Source organism: Oryctolagus cuniculus, chromosome 10 (genome assembly GCF_051225735.1).
Source record: "Oryctolagus cuniculus isolate XC-2025 breed Fujian yellow rabbit chromosome 10, ASM5122573v1, whole genome shotgun sequence".
NCBI lineage: Eukaryota > Metazoa > Chordata > Mammalia > Lagomorpha > Leporidae > Oryctolagus > Oryctolagus cuniculus.
This window is the reverse complement of record NC_142876.1, coordinates 86,556,682-86,570,872: the sequence shown is the minus strand read 5'-3', so window position 1 is coordinate 86,570,872 and position 14,191 is coordinate 86,556,682. Positions and strand designations below refer to the sequence as shown.

The 14,191-nt window shown below is 49.6% G+C and overlaps 1 protein-coding gene across 2 annotated transcripts in view; it reads right to left on the bottom strand.

Annotated features, from left to right (window-relative positions):
* The window catches only part of PRICKLE2 (prickle planar cell polarity protein 2), a 368,819-nt gene extending 357,640 nt beyond the window's left edge, over positions 1 to 11,179 (bottom strand). Inside the window, exons 1-2 of one of the 2 annotated variants that reach the window (XM_008260882.5) lie at positions 10,864 to 11,179; positions 10,107 to 10,192 (exon numbers count right to left, since the gene is read on the bottom strand). In XM_008260882.5, coding sequence (XP_008259104.3) covers positions 10,107 to 10,192; positions 10,864 to 11,013 — 236 coding nt within the window. In that variant the 5' untranslated portion in view covers positions 11,014 to 11,179. The remainder of the gene's footprint in view (positions 1 to 10,106; positions 10,193 to 10,863) is intronic. The other variant, XM_002713291.6, reaches the window with a different exon arrangement.
* Positions 11,180 to 14,191: the final 3,012 nt, after the last annotated feature.

Genomic DNA, 14,191 nt, shown 5'->3' with positions numbered 1-14,191 from the left:
TCTAAAAAGTGGAAGGCTAAAGACATGCCTTGCAAAATTACTTTGAATATGAAGGGTTATATAGAGAGGCAGAGAGTCTAGCATGGGCCAGTTCCTTGGTAATGCAAGCCCCTTCCCCACAGCATCAGCCAGTGTGGACTGAGCTGCTCAGATGACTAAAGGGATAACTTTAACCTACCACACATATCAACCTCCCAGGAGTACACATCCACTCACTGGTTCCTCCCAATTAGCAGTCACAAAACCAAGTGTCTACAGTAGTAGCCAACCAGTAAAATTAAAAGGTCAGGCAAACCAGCTACAATGCAATAGGGAATGGTGAGGACTGTGGCAAACTGGAACCCTCATGTTCCATCTCCAAGGAAAGAATAAATGTCAAGCACAGAGGTGTCAGACATTCCCATGTTTCCAAAAAAAGCCCAAATCTGAATTGTTATACAAAATCTCAAGTGCTGGCGCCACACTGAAAATTTAAACCTCTGTAATACTAATGCAACAGACCCAAAGGCCTGATCTAGTCTCGGGAATTTCTGGGATGTGCACTGAGGTTCACATAACTGTGCAAAGGTTCTTCTTCCCCATGCCCCAGACGAGGGGGCTTCTGCTGAACTTGAGGTCACACACACGGCAGCATCTAGCACGGAAGAGCACCTCAACAATTCAGGCTCACTGAGCGGGGAGGAGTGACCCAGATCCCATGTGGCCTTGATGATGGGTGCTTTTTTTCCTAGGCGTGAAGGTTCATGGTCCAGCCGGCACAATGCGGTTCCCCAAAGAGGTTACTTGGGATATACAGGTTGACCCCAGGGACACCGTCTGAAAGGTACCTTCCTCTTAGATTTTACAAACTGTTTTTATAAATTATAAATATCACATGCATACTTCCCTTAGGGAAAGAGATGGTGTGGATGCAGGGTTCAACTCTACCCAACTCTATTTCACTTGATGTGTACTTGTGCATGCCCCTAAGTGTGTGACAAGCAATGAGGATCTACTATTCCATAAAGAGGGCTCATTCCTTTAGAACCTAATGTACTTCTCTCATCTGTGGTGAGTTCATGGGACAAGTATCATCACTCCCATTTAATCAATGAAAATTCTTCTGCTCACAGTGGGCAAATGAATTGCCACCTATCCTATTACCTATAATTTACAGAGCCTTCAACTCAACTATTCGTCCTCCTTATGCAGTCCTGTTTCCATTAAACCCTCCTGAAACCATAAGCATACTGGTATGTCAAGTCCAGGTGCATGCTGTGACTCTGGGAGGCACCTTACATGCATGCTGCCATTGAATTCTCACAACAAACGGCAGCACACAAGTAATATTACCCTCACTTTGTGATGAGAAACCCCAGCCTCAGAAAGGCTTAGTCACTTGCCCAAGGCCATTCAGTCATTAAGAGGCAGAGCCACAGTCCCAGCAATCTGTCTTCAAAGCCTGTTCCCCAACCACTCAGCTCTAACGCTCCCATATAAACTCTTACAGGCTTCACAGAAGTTTCTAATGACAGCAGCCAGAAACGCACATCTCTCCCCAGAGATCAGGAGCTCCACGACGCTCGCAAATACAAGGAGGGAGAATCCGTTTGATGTCCAGAAGCTGATGGATCTGGGAATCATTCCCATGAGAGAGTGCTCCCCCTCTCCGTAGGGAAATCCCTCTGGGGTGCTCATTAACTGCGGGGTGAAAGAATAACTTCGAGGTTTCCGAGAAAAGAACACATTTATTAGGCTCCCCTTCATCCCACCAACCCTAACCCAGAGGCGATGTGATGAATGATCATCTTTCAACACAATGTGGGGTATCACTTTCATGATTAAAGACAAATAAAATCTACTTTGAAAACAAAGATGACTGACATTGATACGCTGAGTTTCCTCATTATTCACCAGGTACAGATTGTCACTCAGGGCGATTAAACAAGGACTAATTACCAGGTTGCTACGCAAGCCGAGATGTTGCAAAGTTTCAGCCCAGAAAGCACACAAACACCAGGACACCTCAAAATGTTTGTGGAAAATGGAATGAAAAAGATAAGCTTATTTTGTTAGGAATATTCTTAGAAAGTCATGTGCATGAGGACTCTCACAAAAGTGCATGGTAAATGCATTTTATGAAAAAGCAGTGCATATACGTCAAAATTTTTTGCATGAAAATAAACATTCCTTCTCATTTCATTTTCCATGAATTTTTCATGTTCCCTGTACACTCAAATTTTCAAAAGGATGGGGTGGAAACTGGCACCATTTTTCGAAGGACAATTTGGCAAGAGCTCTTCAAAATGTAAACATTTACATCCTCTAACCGACCGATTCCAATCACATCACAGAAACATACCACTGAGTAAATGCAGGTATCCTGGTGAGCTCAGAAAAGCTTCTGTCCTACAGTTTTCAAGTACAACAGAGTGTGGAAACAGCCACAGTAGCCACGCACAGAGAAATGTCGACTCAGTGACAGTCCACTAAATGGATCCTAAAAGCTCATCAACACATTAGATTTTTTTGCCCTGTTTAAACAAACCTGGAAGGATTTCTAAAAGATATTTCTAAGTATGAGACAGAATCAGCTATAAAAGACTGTATGGCAAGTACGTCGTCTGTAATGGTCATAAACAATCATTTGAATGACTCTGAAGGGATAAACAGCAAACCTTGCACAACGTCTATCTCTAGCTTAGGTATCTGTAGACTGCACCTGTGAGGACCAGGAAGATGTTTGGGCCTGCAGGCCTCAAGAGCTGTCATTACCACTCAACTCTGCCTCAGATGTCATGAGGGGTCCTCAGAAAGTGTGTGTAAAATCTGCGTTATGACAAAGCTAGCATGGGAGCTGGCACTGTGGATTAACAGGAAAAGCTGCTGCGAGCAAGGCTGGCAATCCATATCAGCTCCAGTTCACGTCCCAGCTACTCCTCTTCCATCCAGCTCCCTGCTGATGGCCTGGGGAAGATGGCCCAAGTGCTTGGGCCCCTGCCAACCATGTGGACCCAGTGCTGGCCACTGAAGCCATTCAGGGCCATTCAAATAAACAAATCTTTAAAAAAAAAAAAAAAACCTGTGCATAAATTTCAATGTTTGTAAAATAAAGCTTTTTTTAATTCCATTTTTCCCTCAACTTGTTGAAGTCCCTCCATACTAATGGAGTGGTAATGAGTGAGTTCCAATAAAAATTCACTTAGATTTTAAAACTGAAATGTTGTATCATTTTTACATGCTAGAAAACACTTTTTAAAAAATTTTCTCAGCTGGCGCCGTGGCTTACTTGGCTAATCCTCCACCTGCAGTGCCGGCACCCCAGGTTCTAGTCCTGGTTGGGGCACCGGGCCCTAGTCCCAGTTGCTCCTCTTCCAGTCCAGCTCTCTGCTGTGGCCCAGGAGTGCCGTGGAGGATGGCCCAAGTGCTTGGTCCCTGCACCTGCATGGGAGACCAGGAGAAGCACCTGGCTCCTGGCTTCAGATCGGCACAGTGCCAGCCACAGCAGCCATTAGGAAGACCTTTCTCTCTCTCTCTCTCTCTCTCTCTCTCTCTCACTGTCTAACACTGCCTGGCAAAAAATAAAAATAAATTTTCTCAGCCATTTAGAAATACAGAGACAGGCATCTGGTGCAGCATTTAAGACACCACCTGGGATGTCAACATCCCATAGTGAAGTGCCTGAGTTTCAGTACTTGCTCCACTCCCACCTCAAGTTTCCTGCTCATGTGCACCCCAAGAGGCAGCAGGGGATACCTCAAATAGTGGGGTCCCTACCACTCCCATGGGAGACCTGGAAGGAGTTCCCAGTTCCTGATCTCAGCTCAGACCACACAGTCATGACCATGAACCAGCCAATGGGAGCTCTCTGTCTAGCTGTCCATCTGTCTTTCAAATGAACTCTTTTAAAAGTACATCACTTAGGCCGGTGCCGCGGCTCAATAGGCTGATACTCCGCCTTGCGGCGCCGGCACACTGGGCTCTAGTCCTGGTCGGGGCACCGGATTCTGTCCCAGTTGCCCCTCTTCCCGGCCAGCTCTCTGCTATGGCCCAGGAGTGCAGTGGAGGATGGCCCAAGTGCTTGGGCCCTGCACCCCATGGGAGGCCAGGAGAAGCACCTGGCTCCTGCCTTCGGATCAGCGCGGTGTGCCGGCCGCAGCGCGCCAGCTGTGGCGGCCATTGGAGGGTGAACCAACGGCAAAGGAAGACCTTTCTCTCTGTCTCTCTCACTGTCCACTTGTCAAAAAAAAAAAGTACATCACTTAAATCTACATGTTTGCCAGTGCACCGTACAGAACAGGGAACAGGTGAATTTTATCTACCTGCTGCAGTTTGCCAACCCTGCCCTAGAAAAAAATGATTAGGAAATGTCTGCCCCTCTGTGATGTGAACATCATATATGTGTACAAGTGAGGGGGGATTCTAGTATCTTCTGTAACAACTAAGTTTATTTCAAAACCAGGGACAATATAACAGATACATTGGAATGAACTAAGAGAAAAACTCTACTCCAGTATTTCAACTTCTATCATGCATATTATGAAATGCTAATGACATAAAGTAGGCCAACCAGCAACCTCGTGTGCTGTGAATAATTCTCTTTCACACACACACAGACACGTGTACACACACACACACACATACACACACATACCACTGCCTTGTTTTCCCTTTGCTTGGCACATCACTGATTGAGACAGAGGGTTTTTTTCCATCCCAAGCAAAGTAGTCAGCGGGAACCCGTTGCTTAGCCAGACCACAATCCACCAAAGCAAACCAGGCAGGCACCACTCCAACTCACGGCCCCAATCATCCATCAACACAATCGCCAGGACAACTGAGCAAAGACACTGTCCAAAGCAAGGCCAGGCAACCACAGCAGCACCAAAGCATCCGGCCGGGGCGGCCGTTGTCGGGACACGGCACTCTGCATAATGATCACGCCCTCACAAAGCCAGTCCTGCTTCCCACGTCAGCGACTCCTGAAAGCGGGACTCCAGGAGGCTTGTTCTGAGAGGCCGCCCTTTAATGCTCCAGTCAAATCTACATTTATCAGCAAAGCTGAAACGTTAAAGGGATTACAAGGGGCTTAGAAGCCACTGTTGGGTCATTGATCTGGCCTTGCGAACCTCAGCTCCGCACGCCCTTCAGAAGCAGCTTGGGGCCGCTCCCTGGTTCTTGGGCTGCCTTTGATTTTACCATTACCTTCCTCCAAGTCAGAGATGCCTCCTTTACTTACTCCGTAAGATCTTACTTCGAAAGATCCTCCTATTCCTTTATTCTAAACTCAAAGAAGCTGCTTGCATATGCCCCTACATAGAGGCATAGACTGGGGATAGTAAACATTTTCTGTAAAGAAAGAGAAGCTAAATATTTCAGGCTCTGTGAGCCACACAGTTTCAGTTAGTCAGCAACTCAACTCTGCTACCGCATGAAGATAGCCACAGGCACACTGGAAACAAACGGCCGTGACTTTACCCAGGTAATCCCTTATGTTTCAGTCCTGTAATTTGATTTTGATATAATTTTTCCATGCATGGGAATATTCTTGATTTTTTCCCCCATTTAAAAATGTAAAAGACATCCTTAGCTCACGAGCCATACAGAACAGGTGCAGGTGTGGGTTTGGCCCCGGCCGTGGTCTGCTGCCTCCAGTCTACAGCCTGGCTATTCCAAGTTGGGTTCCTGGACCATGCAGCATCAGCATCACCTGGTTGAGAGTAATGTAGAATCTCAGGCCCTACCTCAGCACTCCAGAAACCGAATGTGCAATTGAAAAAGACTCCTTGGTAACTCATAAGTAAAATCTGAGAAGTCTTATTCTAGGCTGCAGACTTCTAAGTGAGGTTGGAATACTTTGACTTGCCGGCTGTGCAACCTGAGGCAGACTGCTTAACCTCGCTGAGGCTCGATTTCCTTACCTGTTAAAATGGGTGTCAATTACTGCACCAACTCCCAAGGACTGTCAGGAATAAAATACAGAAAGGAAATAGAACACTTGACACTGTCAGTGCTTGAGAAGTGGCAGCAAATACAAGAGATGCTTATTATTCTCTAAACTGGTTTTTGGAGAGATAAGCATGCTTTTTTAGGATTTGCAAGCTTCAGTGACTTCCAACCCTGCACAGATAAAGCACATGTTTGAAGAGGCCCTCTTCAATCAGCCATAATGTTGGAGACTGTGGTGAGTCAAGGTCATGCCCATCTTAAGGGAAACCAACTGCTTGTGCAGGAACTAGGTCTGATGCTACTACAGCTTCAGCTTTTTTCAAGAGAAGCTGGAAAGCCATATTTTAAAGGGATCTTCAAAAGAAGTCATGACAAATGCATATTGGGAAAAAACTGTATGATTTTCCAAATTCTTCACGTCAAAATACACCTGTCTTTGAATTCCACTTTCCACGAACTTTCTGTAGACCCTTGTAGGTTATGCAGCTCAAACAGAACCCATCTGTAGGCTGGATTTGACACAAGGACCTCTGGCCCGTGAGCACTGCCTTCAAGTGCATAGAAAGAGACAACGAGTCGCTAAGAAAGACAGCCGGGGTGGGGAGCCAAACCTCCCAGCATCATTCCCCCAGCCAAGTGACCCTGGGTATGTTATCTAACAACCCTGAGCCTCACAGGAAGATAATCACATCTACCTCACAGGATCTGGCGAGGATGAAATGGGACATGCATGCAAAACACAGAAACACAACACCAGACACAGCACTCACACTTGTGAGGGCTAATGTGTTTTGATATCATTACTACTACAATTATTGCCCATCAGTCCCTGGGCGTGGAAAGAGCAAATCTTCACTGTGCACTTGGCCATTTTTCTCTCTTTGCTCAAATTAGCTGCAAACAAGCAAACCCAATTAACCAGCCCTCAGAAAGCTATCTTGTAACAGAGTGCACTAAGCGCCCAGTTATTAATGAGTATGTTGCAGGCATTGTCCATGAAGAGGCTTTAATCTTTCTCTTTAGGAACATTCTCTCTGTGGCCCAGCAGCTGCAGGATTCTCCATTCCTCCCCTGGAAGGGATATTTCTTCCGGGTCAGGTCACCTGTAATGGAGCAGGGGCCACCTTGCTCTCAGCTGCCTTATATTAGGTGGGGAAAATGTTCTTGGCTCAGAATTTTGAACCTCTGTTTGTGTGTTTTAGACAACCTACAATTCCCCATATCTGCCTCCTAAAGTTATGGGAGACAATACAAATAGGGAGAGAATATGTTCACTCAGGAAAAAAAAAATCCCATAAAAATCAGACTGCAGCAAGACTTCAGGAATTTTTCTTTAACAAGAAGAGTAGTCAAAGTGGATGCAGCAATTTGCCATACACCATGCAAGGTGTTTTCACTCAGTGCCTCTAGGTATCTTGGTCAAGCTCAAGTTCCCATGCCGTAGGTCTTGGGCAGGGCCTGAGGTTTTGCCTGTGTCTCAATCTTCCATGAAGGAGATGGCAATGCTAGTGGCTCCCGCAGCAGCTTGGTGCGCTTAAGTCTCTGCTCAGGTGTCACCTGCTCACAAGCCTCTCCACATCACCTTCTCTAAAGCGGAATTATCTACAGAACGCAGACAGGAGTTTTGTCTATTCCCTCCTCTGCTGTACGCTCAGTACCAGCAGAGAGCCCAGCACACAGCAAGCACTCAAATATTTGTTCTACGCAGCTATTTCAGTTTGGCCAGGAAGGGAAGCAACACTCAGGCAGCTGGAGTCATTTGCCCAAGGTCACACTGCTCGTCAAAGTCACAGAAAATGCCAGCCCAGCTCTATCTGGACTTCAAAGACCCAAGTCTCACCACCATGCCAGAGGGAAGCCAAATTTGTTTACACACTTCCTAGAAGGTAAGTGCCTTCCTTCTGGGAGGAATAAAATCCTGTTTCATTTTGCAATGATGGCTTCGGGGTGGACAATGGGCTGGAGGGAAAGCAGAGAGGCCAGTTAAGAGGATGCTGCAGAGTCGAGTGGTAACCTCAGGGTCGCCTGGTATTTGGATAAGGGGAGTGCCATTCTCCTCCGGCAGGGGCTCACAGTGTTCCTGGGCCAAGGAGCGCCAAGTGGATTTGCGACTGCCAAAGAGAAGACTGTGTTGTCCCCCAGAGAAGACTGGCCCTGTTCTTCAGAAGGTCACCCAAGAACATGCCCCTGGGGAAAAGGACAGGCAAGGGCCAGGAGCTGCTTCCTCCCCAGCCTGAGTGGAAAAGCCATCAAACCCCTATTCATGGCACCGAAGCGCAGCATTCCTGCTGATAGTGGGAAACTGCTTCTCCGTGAAAAGCCACCCCAGCCTGTTGTAAGGGTCCCTTTCCAAGAGAAAAGCTCCATAAGGGGCTGAAAAGAAAACACTTGGCTTCCCATCACAAAATTGGCTGGATTTAAATGGCTTAAGGTTCTCCAAGAAGCTGTGGTGGGATCCCAGCCACCTTAGCCCCCTCCTCCACGCCCGTGATCACCTCCTAAGCACCAGTGGGGAGGAAGCTAAAAAATATCTGTGAATACGTGCTATAAAAAATGTTTTATGCATAGTTTCCACCACACGCATATTCCATGAACTTTCTGAAAACACTGCATAACCATGGGATTTTACAATTTTTTGCACCCAAAAAGACTTATGTTTTAATTCCATTTTTCCACAAACTTCGTGATGCCCACCTTGTAGGTACCTAAGTGGGCCAAGAATGCTTTCACTAGCTCATGAAGACTCTGCAATAACTCTCTGGGGGTGAGCACCATTGCTAGTCCCAGATCAAAGCTAGGAAAAGTGAGAACCAGGGAGAGGTTGTCACTGACCAGAGGTCAGAGGTCAGAGGTCACGGCCATGGGGGAGAGAAACCAGGCCCCAAACCCATCCTGCACCTCCGCCCCACAGGCCTCTGACCATTGCAGAGTAGGCTGGCAAGGCAGATCAGAAATCACAGGTTAGAAACCCACATCTCATCAGAGCACAGGATGGGTCCGGATTCTGTCACGCTGGAGTGGGTCGCTAACACACGGCTTGCACACCTATTCCTACAGAGCCCCAACGTGCACATTCAGGACACAAAAAGGTCAGCCCAGAGCACAGCTCTTTGGGCACACCATTGGCACCACTGTTGACTGCCTAAGTCTGCCAATTACATATTTATAAGGTCGCCCGCCTGGACTCTGACACACAAGTTATTAAATGCCCCAGAGCCATAAGGGTTGCGCTCAGTGCCCTGAAACAAAGACAGAGAGGCTGCCAGACCCATCTGAGGCAGGAACAAAAGCAATGCATTTCTCAAGGAGCCGGGTGGGAGTTTGCTGATAACTGGGTGCCCAGCGCATATTACAACTGGGGAAAAGTAGAGGCGCACAGGCAGCGGCAGGGGCAGAAATCAAGGTAAGCTCAGTGCTGAGCGTCCAGTAACGGCTCTCTTCAAGGGGGCACACCAGGGCAGGGCACAGGAGGAAGGATGCCCGACCCCAGGATACTGGATAACCTCTTCTCCCGCCATTGGGGCGTTCCTCTTTATGAAAACACAAGGCACAACTCGCCCTCTTTCTACAACCCATCTGAGAGCCTGCACCCCAACTCTTCCCAACAGAGCCCCAGCAGCCAGATGCCCGGGGAAGGCACCGGGCTCCCTTGTCTCCCAAACATAATCATTCCAAGCCAGGCTGAGGCTGCCTGGAAGTCAACATTCAAGGCACATTAATAAGAAACATCTGGCCACCGCAGAGGGTTGACACAGCACAGGCAGGCGGGCAGGGTGGATTTGTGGTTGGGACCCAGAGTTACAGGGGCTGAATGAAAAACACAATTGGAAAATACCAGCCGGTGCAGGCGGCGAACGCAAGCTGCACAGTGGCATCTGGCAACTCTGCCATGCCCAGGTTTCAGTGTGTGAGGCTGAGTTACCTAGACAGAGTGAGAGCGAAAGCGCTCTCACATGTTGGGGGGATGGGGGTGGCGGATGCAGCTTGAGCCCCCTCGGCTGCATCCCCCAGTGCCTGGCCACCACTTCCACCTTCAATATTTGTAGCAGATGTAGCCCTGCTCTTAAAGGAACAGCCTTTGCATTCTTTCCATGTGACTTACAAGTGAGACTGAAAAGCAGAAGCCTTGTTTATTTATTTATTTACTCCCTGCCAGTGTTGTGGGGTTAGGGTCCTACCTCCATTTATGCAAGGCGAACCCTGGGCACTGGTCACCGCAGGCGTTACACGGCTGGCCTCTCTCGATCCGCCCCAGACCAGTCAACTTCAAAAACAAAAAGACAACACAGGCATGTCTCCACCAGGGGCCCCCTCGAGAGCCCCACTGGGGTCCCGGGCTGGATGGCCGGCCCCTCCCGCCCCAGCTCCTGTGATGTGACTCAGCTGTCCCTCTCCAATGGGGGTGGGGGAAGGAGCCTGGGGCGGGGCGCGGCCGCTGGCCCCCGGGGTGGTCCCCGGCTAGGGGAGGGGAGCGCACACCCGGACAGGCTGTGGCCGGAGTGTGCACCAAGTCGCCACGACATGGCTTTGTCTCCCCCGACACCTTGGACACGGGTTTCTAAGAAACAAAAGCAAGACCTTTCTGCTCCCTCAGAGTCCCCGAGACACGACCGTCGCACGCCAGCCCTGGAAAGGGCTGGTGCTCCCACGAAGGCGGCGGCAGAGGACAACCCAAAAGACAGCCCCAAAGTCCACGTCCGGGGCCAAAGCTCGCAGAGGCTGCAGCTCCGGGACTGGGATTCCGATCTGCCTTAAGGCAAGAACCCGGGGGGGGGGGGGTTCCCGGGTACACACCCCCCTCCCCCAGACTGTGACATTCAGGGCCATAGCTCGGGTCTCCCTCTCGCCAGGCCTGGGGGTTTGGGGAGTCAGGACTGCCCCCTTTCCCGCGCCTCCTGCGCTCTCGCGTGCGCCCCGCCCGCCGGGCCGGCTTACCTGGGGCCACAGGTGCGCGGCCGCGGGGCGGAGGGGGGCTGGGCACGGGCGCTGGCGGCCGACTGCAGGTACCCGGCGAACGGCGCCGCTCGGGTCGGGGACACTCACCGAGCGGCTGGAGAGTCTTTTCCGGGAGCTCCGGCTGAACATGGCCGGACGCTTCCAGCATGCAGCGCCGTCCGTCGGTCCGTCCGCGCCGCAGCCGGGAAGGCGGGTCGCCTGGGCGGGCACCCTCGGCGGCCGCCGGCTCGGCTTGTCTCCGCCTCGCAGCCCCCGGCAGGCTCCGGAGCGCACGCCTCCCCCTCCTCCCTTCCCTCGGCCTCGCCCTCCCCACCCGCAGGTCCCTCCCTCTCTCCCGGCATCCCCCCGCCCGCCCCGGTTCGCCCCGCGTCCCGGGCTCTTCCCATTCCTCCCCTGCACCGGCCTCGGCTACTTTCTCCCTAGCCTGGGCTTCCGGGACCACGGGGTCCAACTGCCTTCGCTCACCTGGTCCCGCCCCCAAAGATTTGCTCTCGCATTCTTGTCCCCAAAGTTAGGGGCAGGGACCACACTCATGGCCCCCTTGCCGCTGGAGCTGGGGTAGAGGGGTGGAGATTTAGGGTGACGCTGGCATTTTTTAAAATGAAGGTATAAAGCACACAAATTGATGTTGTCCATTTTTGTGCACAGATGTGCCAGTTTTGACAAATTCATAGGGTAACCACCACCAGAATCAAGGTATAGAAGAGTCCCATGACTCACCCCACCCCCTAATTGGATGATTTTAAAAGTTTGTACCACACCTGGAATGCAGTTACTATCACTGGATGTTGGGGGGGGGGGTGAATTACACTCCTAATGGAAAAGGCCTGGAATACAGTAGACGCTCACTTGTTAAGTTATTGTATACAAGTTTCGAAGCCACCTGCCTTGGTTCCCTTTCTCTTTCCATCATTTACTAGCTGGTGATTTCTCCAAATTAATTAACCTCTTTGTGCCCCTGTCCTCTTATCCATTAAAGAAGCAGTAGCTAACAGCATTCCTTTTCTCATAGTGTCGTTAAGAGAGATGACTCCAGACATGCACACTTGTTACAACAGCACCAACGAAGGGCTCATTAAAGATTAGCTGTCAAAAAGAAAAAAAGGTTGTAAGTCTGAAAGGTGTAGGCTGTGGTGTCCACTTACTGGTGCTGTTTCAGCTCAGGTGTCACCTCCCTGGGGTGGGCCGTTGAGCCTAGTGGTTAGCATGCCTGCACTCCACATGGGAGTCATGGGTTCAATACCCTGCTCCAGACTCCAGCTTCCCACTAATGCAGACCCTGGGAGGCAGCCAGTGATGGCTCAAATAGTTGGGTTCTTGCCACCGATGTGAGTTCCCAATTTCTTGCTCCCAGCCTCCCAGCCATTGTGAGCATTTGGGGAATGAACTGATGGATGGGATCTCTCCCCCTCCCCCAAATAAACACATTTTAAAATTGAAAAAATAAAAAGTTTTCCCTTAATTAGCCCTCCCTTGAGAGAATTTTCTGACTCCCTGTTTTATCATCTTAGACTAATGGTCTTATCACATGTTGTATACATTGGAATGATCATGTTTACTTACTTATTTGTCCTCACCCAACCCACATTGCTCAACAGAAAGGACACTGCCCACTTCACTTCAGTCACCTTAGAGACCGTGTCAGTGCCTGCCTGTAGCAGGTATTTTATAGATATTGGCCAAAAGAACACATTCGCAACATACAAGTTAATTGTTGTTCAAAAAGATCACTACCGGCTTAGTGCTGAACCTGAGTGAAGAAAAGCTATTTGCCTTGGGAAACTCAATCCAGGTCTCCCACGTGGGTGGCAGGAGCCCAGCTGCTGAGTCATCATCACCACTGCTTCCCAGGTTCTGCATTGGCAGGAAGCTGCAGTTGGGAGCCACAGCTGAGATCTCACCCAGGTGCTCAGATAGGGGTTACAGGCATCTCAATTGCCAGGCCAAATGTGTACCTCTATGCAATATTTTAAAGACTCAAAACAAATGTCAAAAAAATCCACGCTGAATAGAATATCAATGTGTTATTTTATTAAAGGTTTATTTATTTATTTAAAAGTCAAAGTTACAAAGAAAGAATGATGGCCGGCGCCGTGGCTCACTAGGCTAATCCTCCAACTGCTGCGCCGGCACCCCGGGTTCTAGTCCTGGTCCGGGCGCCAGATTCTGTCCCAGTTGCTCCTCTTCCTGTCCAGCTCTCTGCTGTGGCCCGGGAGTGCCGTGGAGGATGGCCCAAGTGCTTGGGCCCTGCACCCGCATGGGAGACCAGGAGAAGCACCTAGCTCCTGGCTTCGGATCAGCGTGGTGCATCGGCCGAAGCGGCCGTTGGGGAGTGAACCAACGACAAAGGAAGACCTTTCTCTCTGTCTCTCTCTCTCACTGTCCACTCTGCCTGTCAAAAAATAAAAATAAAAAAGACCTGCTTCACTCACTCCACCTGTATCTTAGACCTGGTAACAATGTTCCAAACCCCAATAACATTCAAGATAGACTCCCTTAGGTGGCATTTATCTGTGCACTCACACGTAGGGTCACCATCTGATGGGACCTTGTAGAGGGTAAATGCCATAGCTTATTCATCTGTGCACAGGCCTGGCTCATTTCATTCACTTCAATAAACACCTGTTCAATGACTAACTGGAAGGCAGTAGCTTAGGCAGAGGATGGGAGAGCAGTGTTAGCAGTCATACCAGGTTGAAGTCAGTCTCAGGGCAGGATGCCCACCTGGCTTTTAGAAGGCTACTGCAACCCAGCTCTGTGCTGTGCGTGGCACCTACTTGGGCATTAATTGTGTAAAGTTTTAGCAAAGGTCAGTAACAAACCCGTTTCCAACAGCCCGAAGGGCTGACTCTCGAGGAAGTGATTCTCTTAGAGGAAGGACCAGCTCATGGGAAAAAAATAGAATGGAAAGACCAGTTGATTTGGATGCAAGAAAAATGCTGAAATGCCTGCAGGTGTTTCCATGCTATGCATTTTCCATAAACTTTTGGAAGTCCCCTCGTGTAGGAGTTGGAGCGGTTGAACCGTCCCATACTTCACTTCCAGGGAGACATGGAACCTGAGGACATGGTTCCAGTGCTTCTGGCCCCTCTTAAGTTTTGTGCTTTGATTAAAGAGGACACACCACGAAGATGTGAGTGCATTCCTGTATGGTGTCTGAATCATCCAACACCCATGGGCTCACTCCCACCCCACAAACAGGGCTCTGAGCGTCTTTCTCCCGACACTTATCCTAAAAAAAAACACTCATGGCCCTCGTCTGTTTCAGCTGTTCCGTTTCCCCCAAGCAGGAGCCAGTATTCCGAGG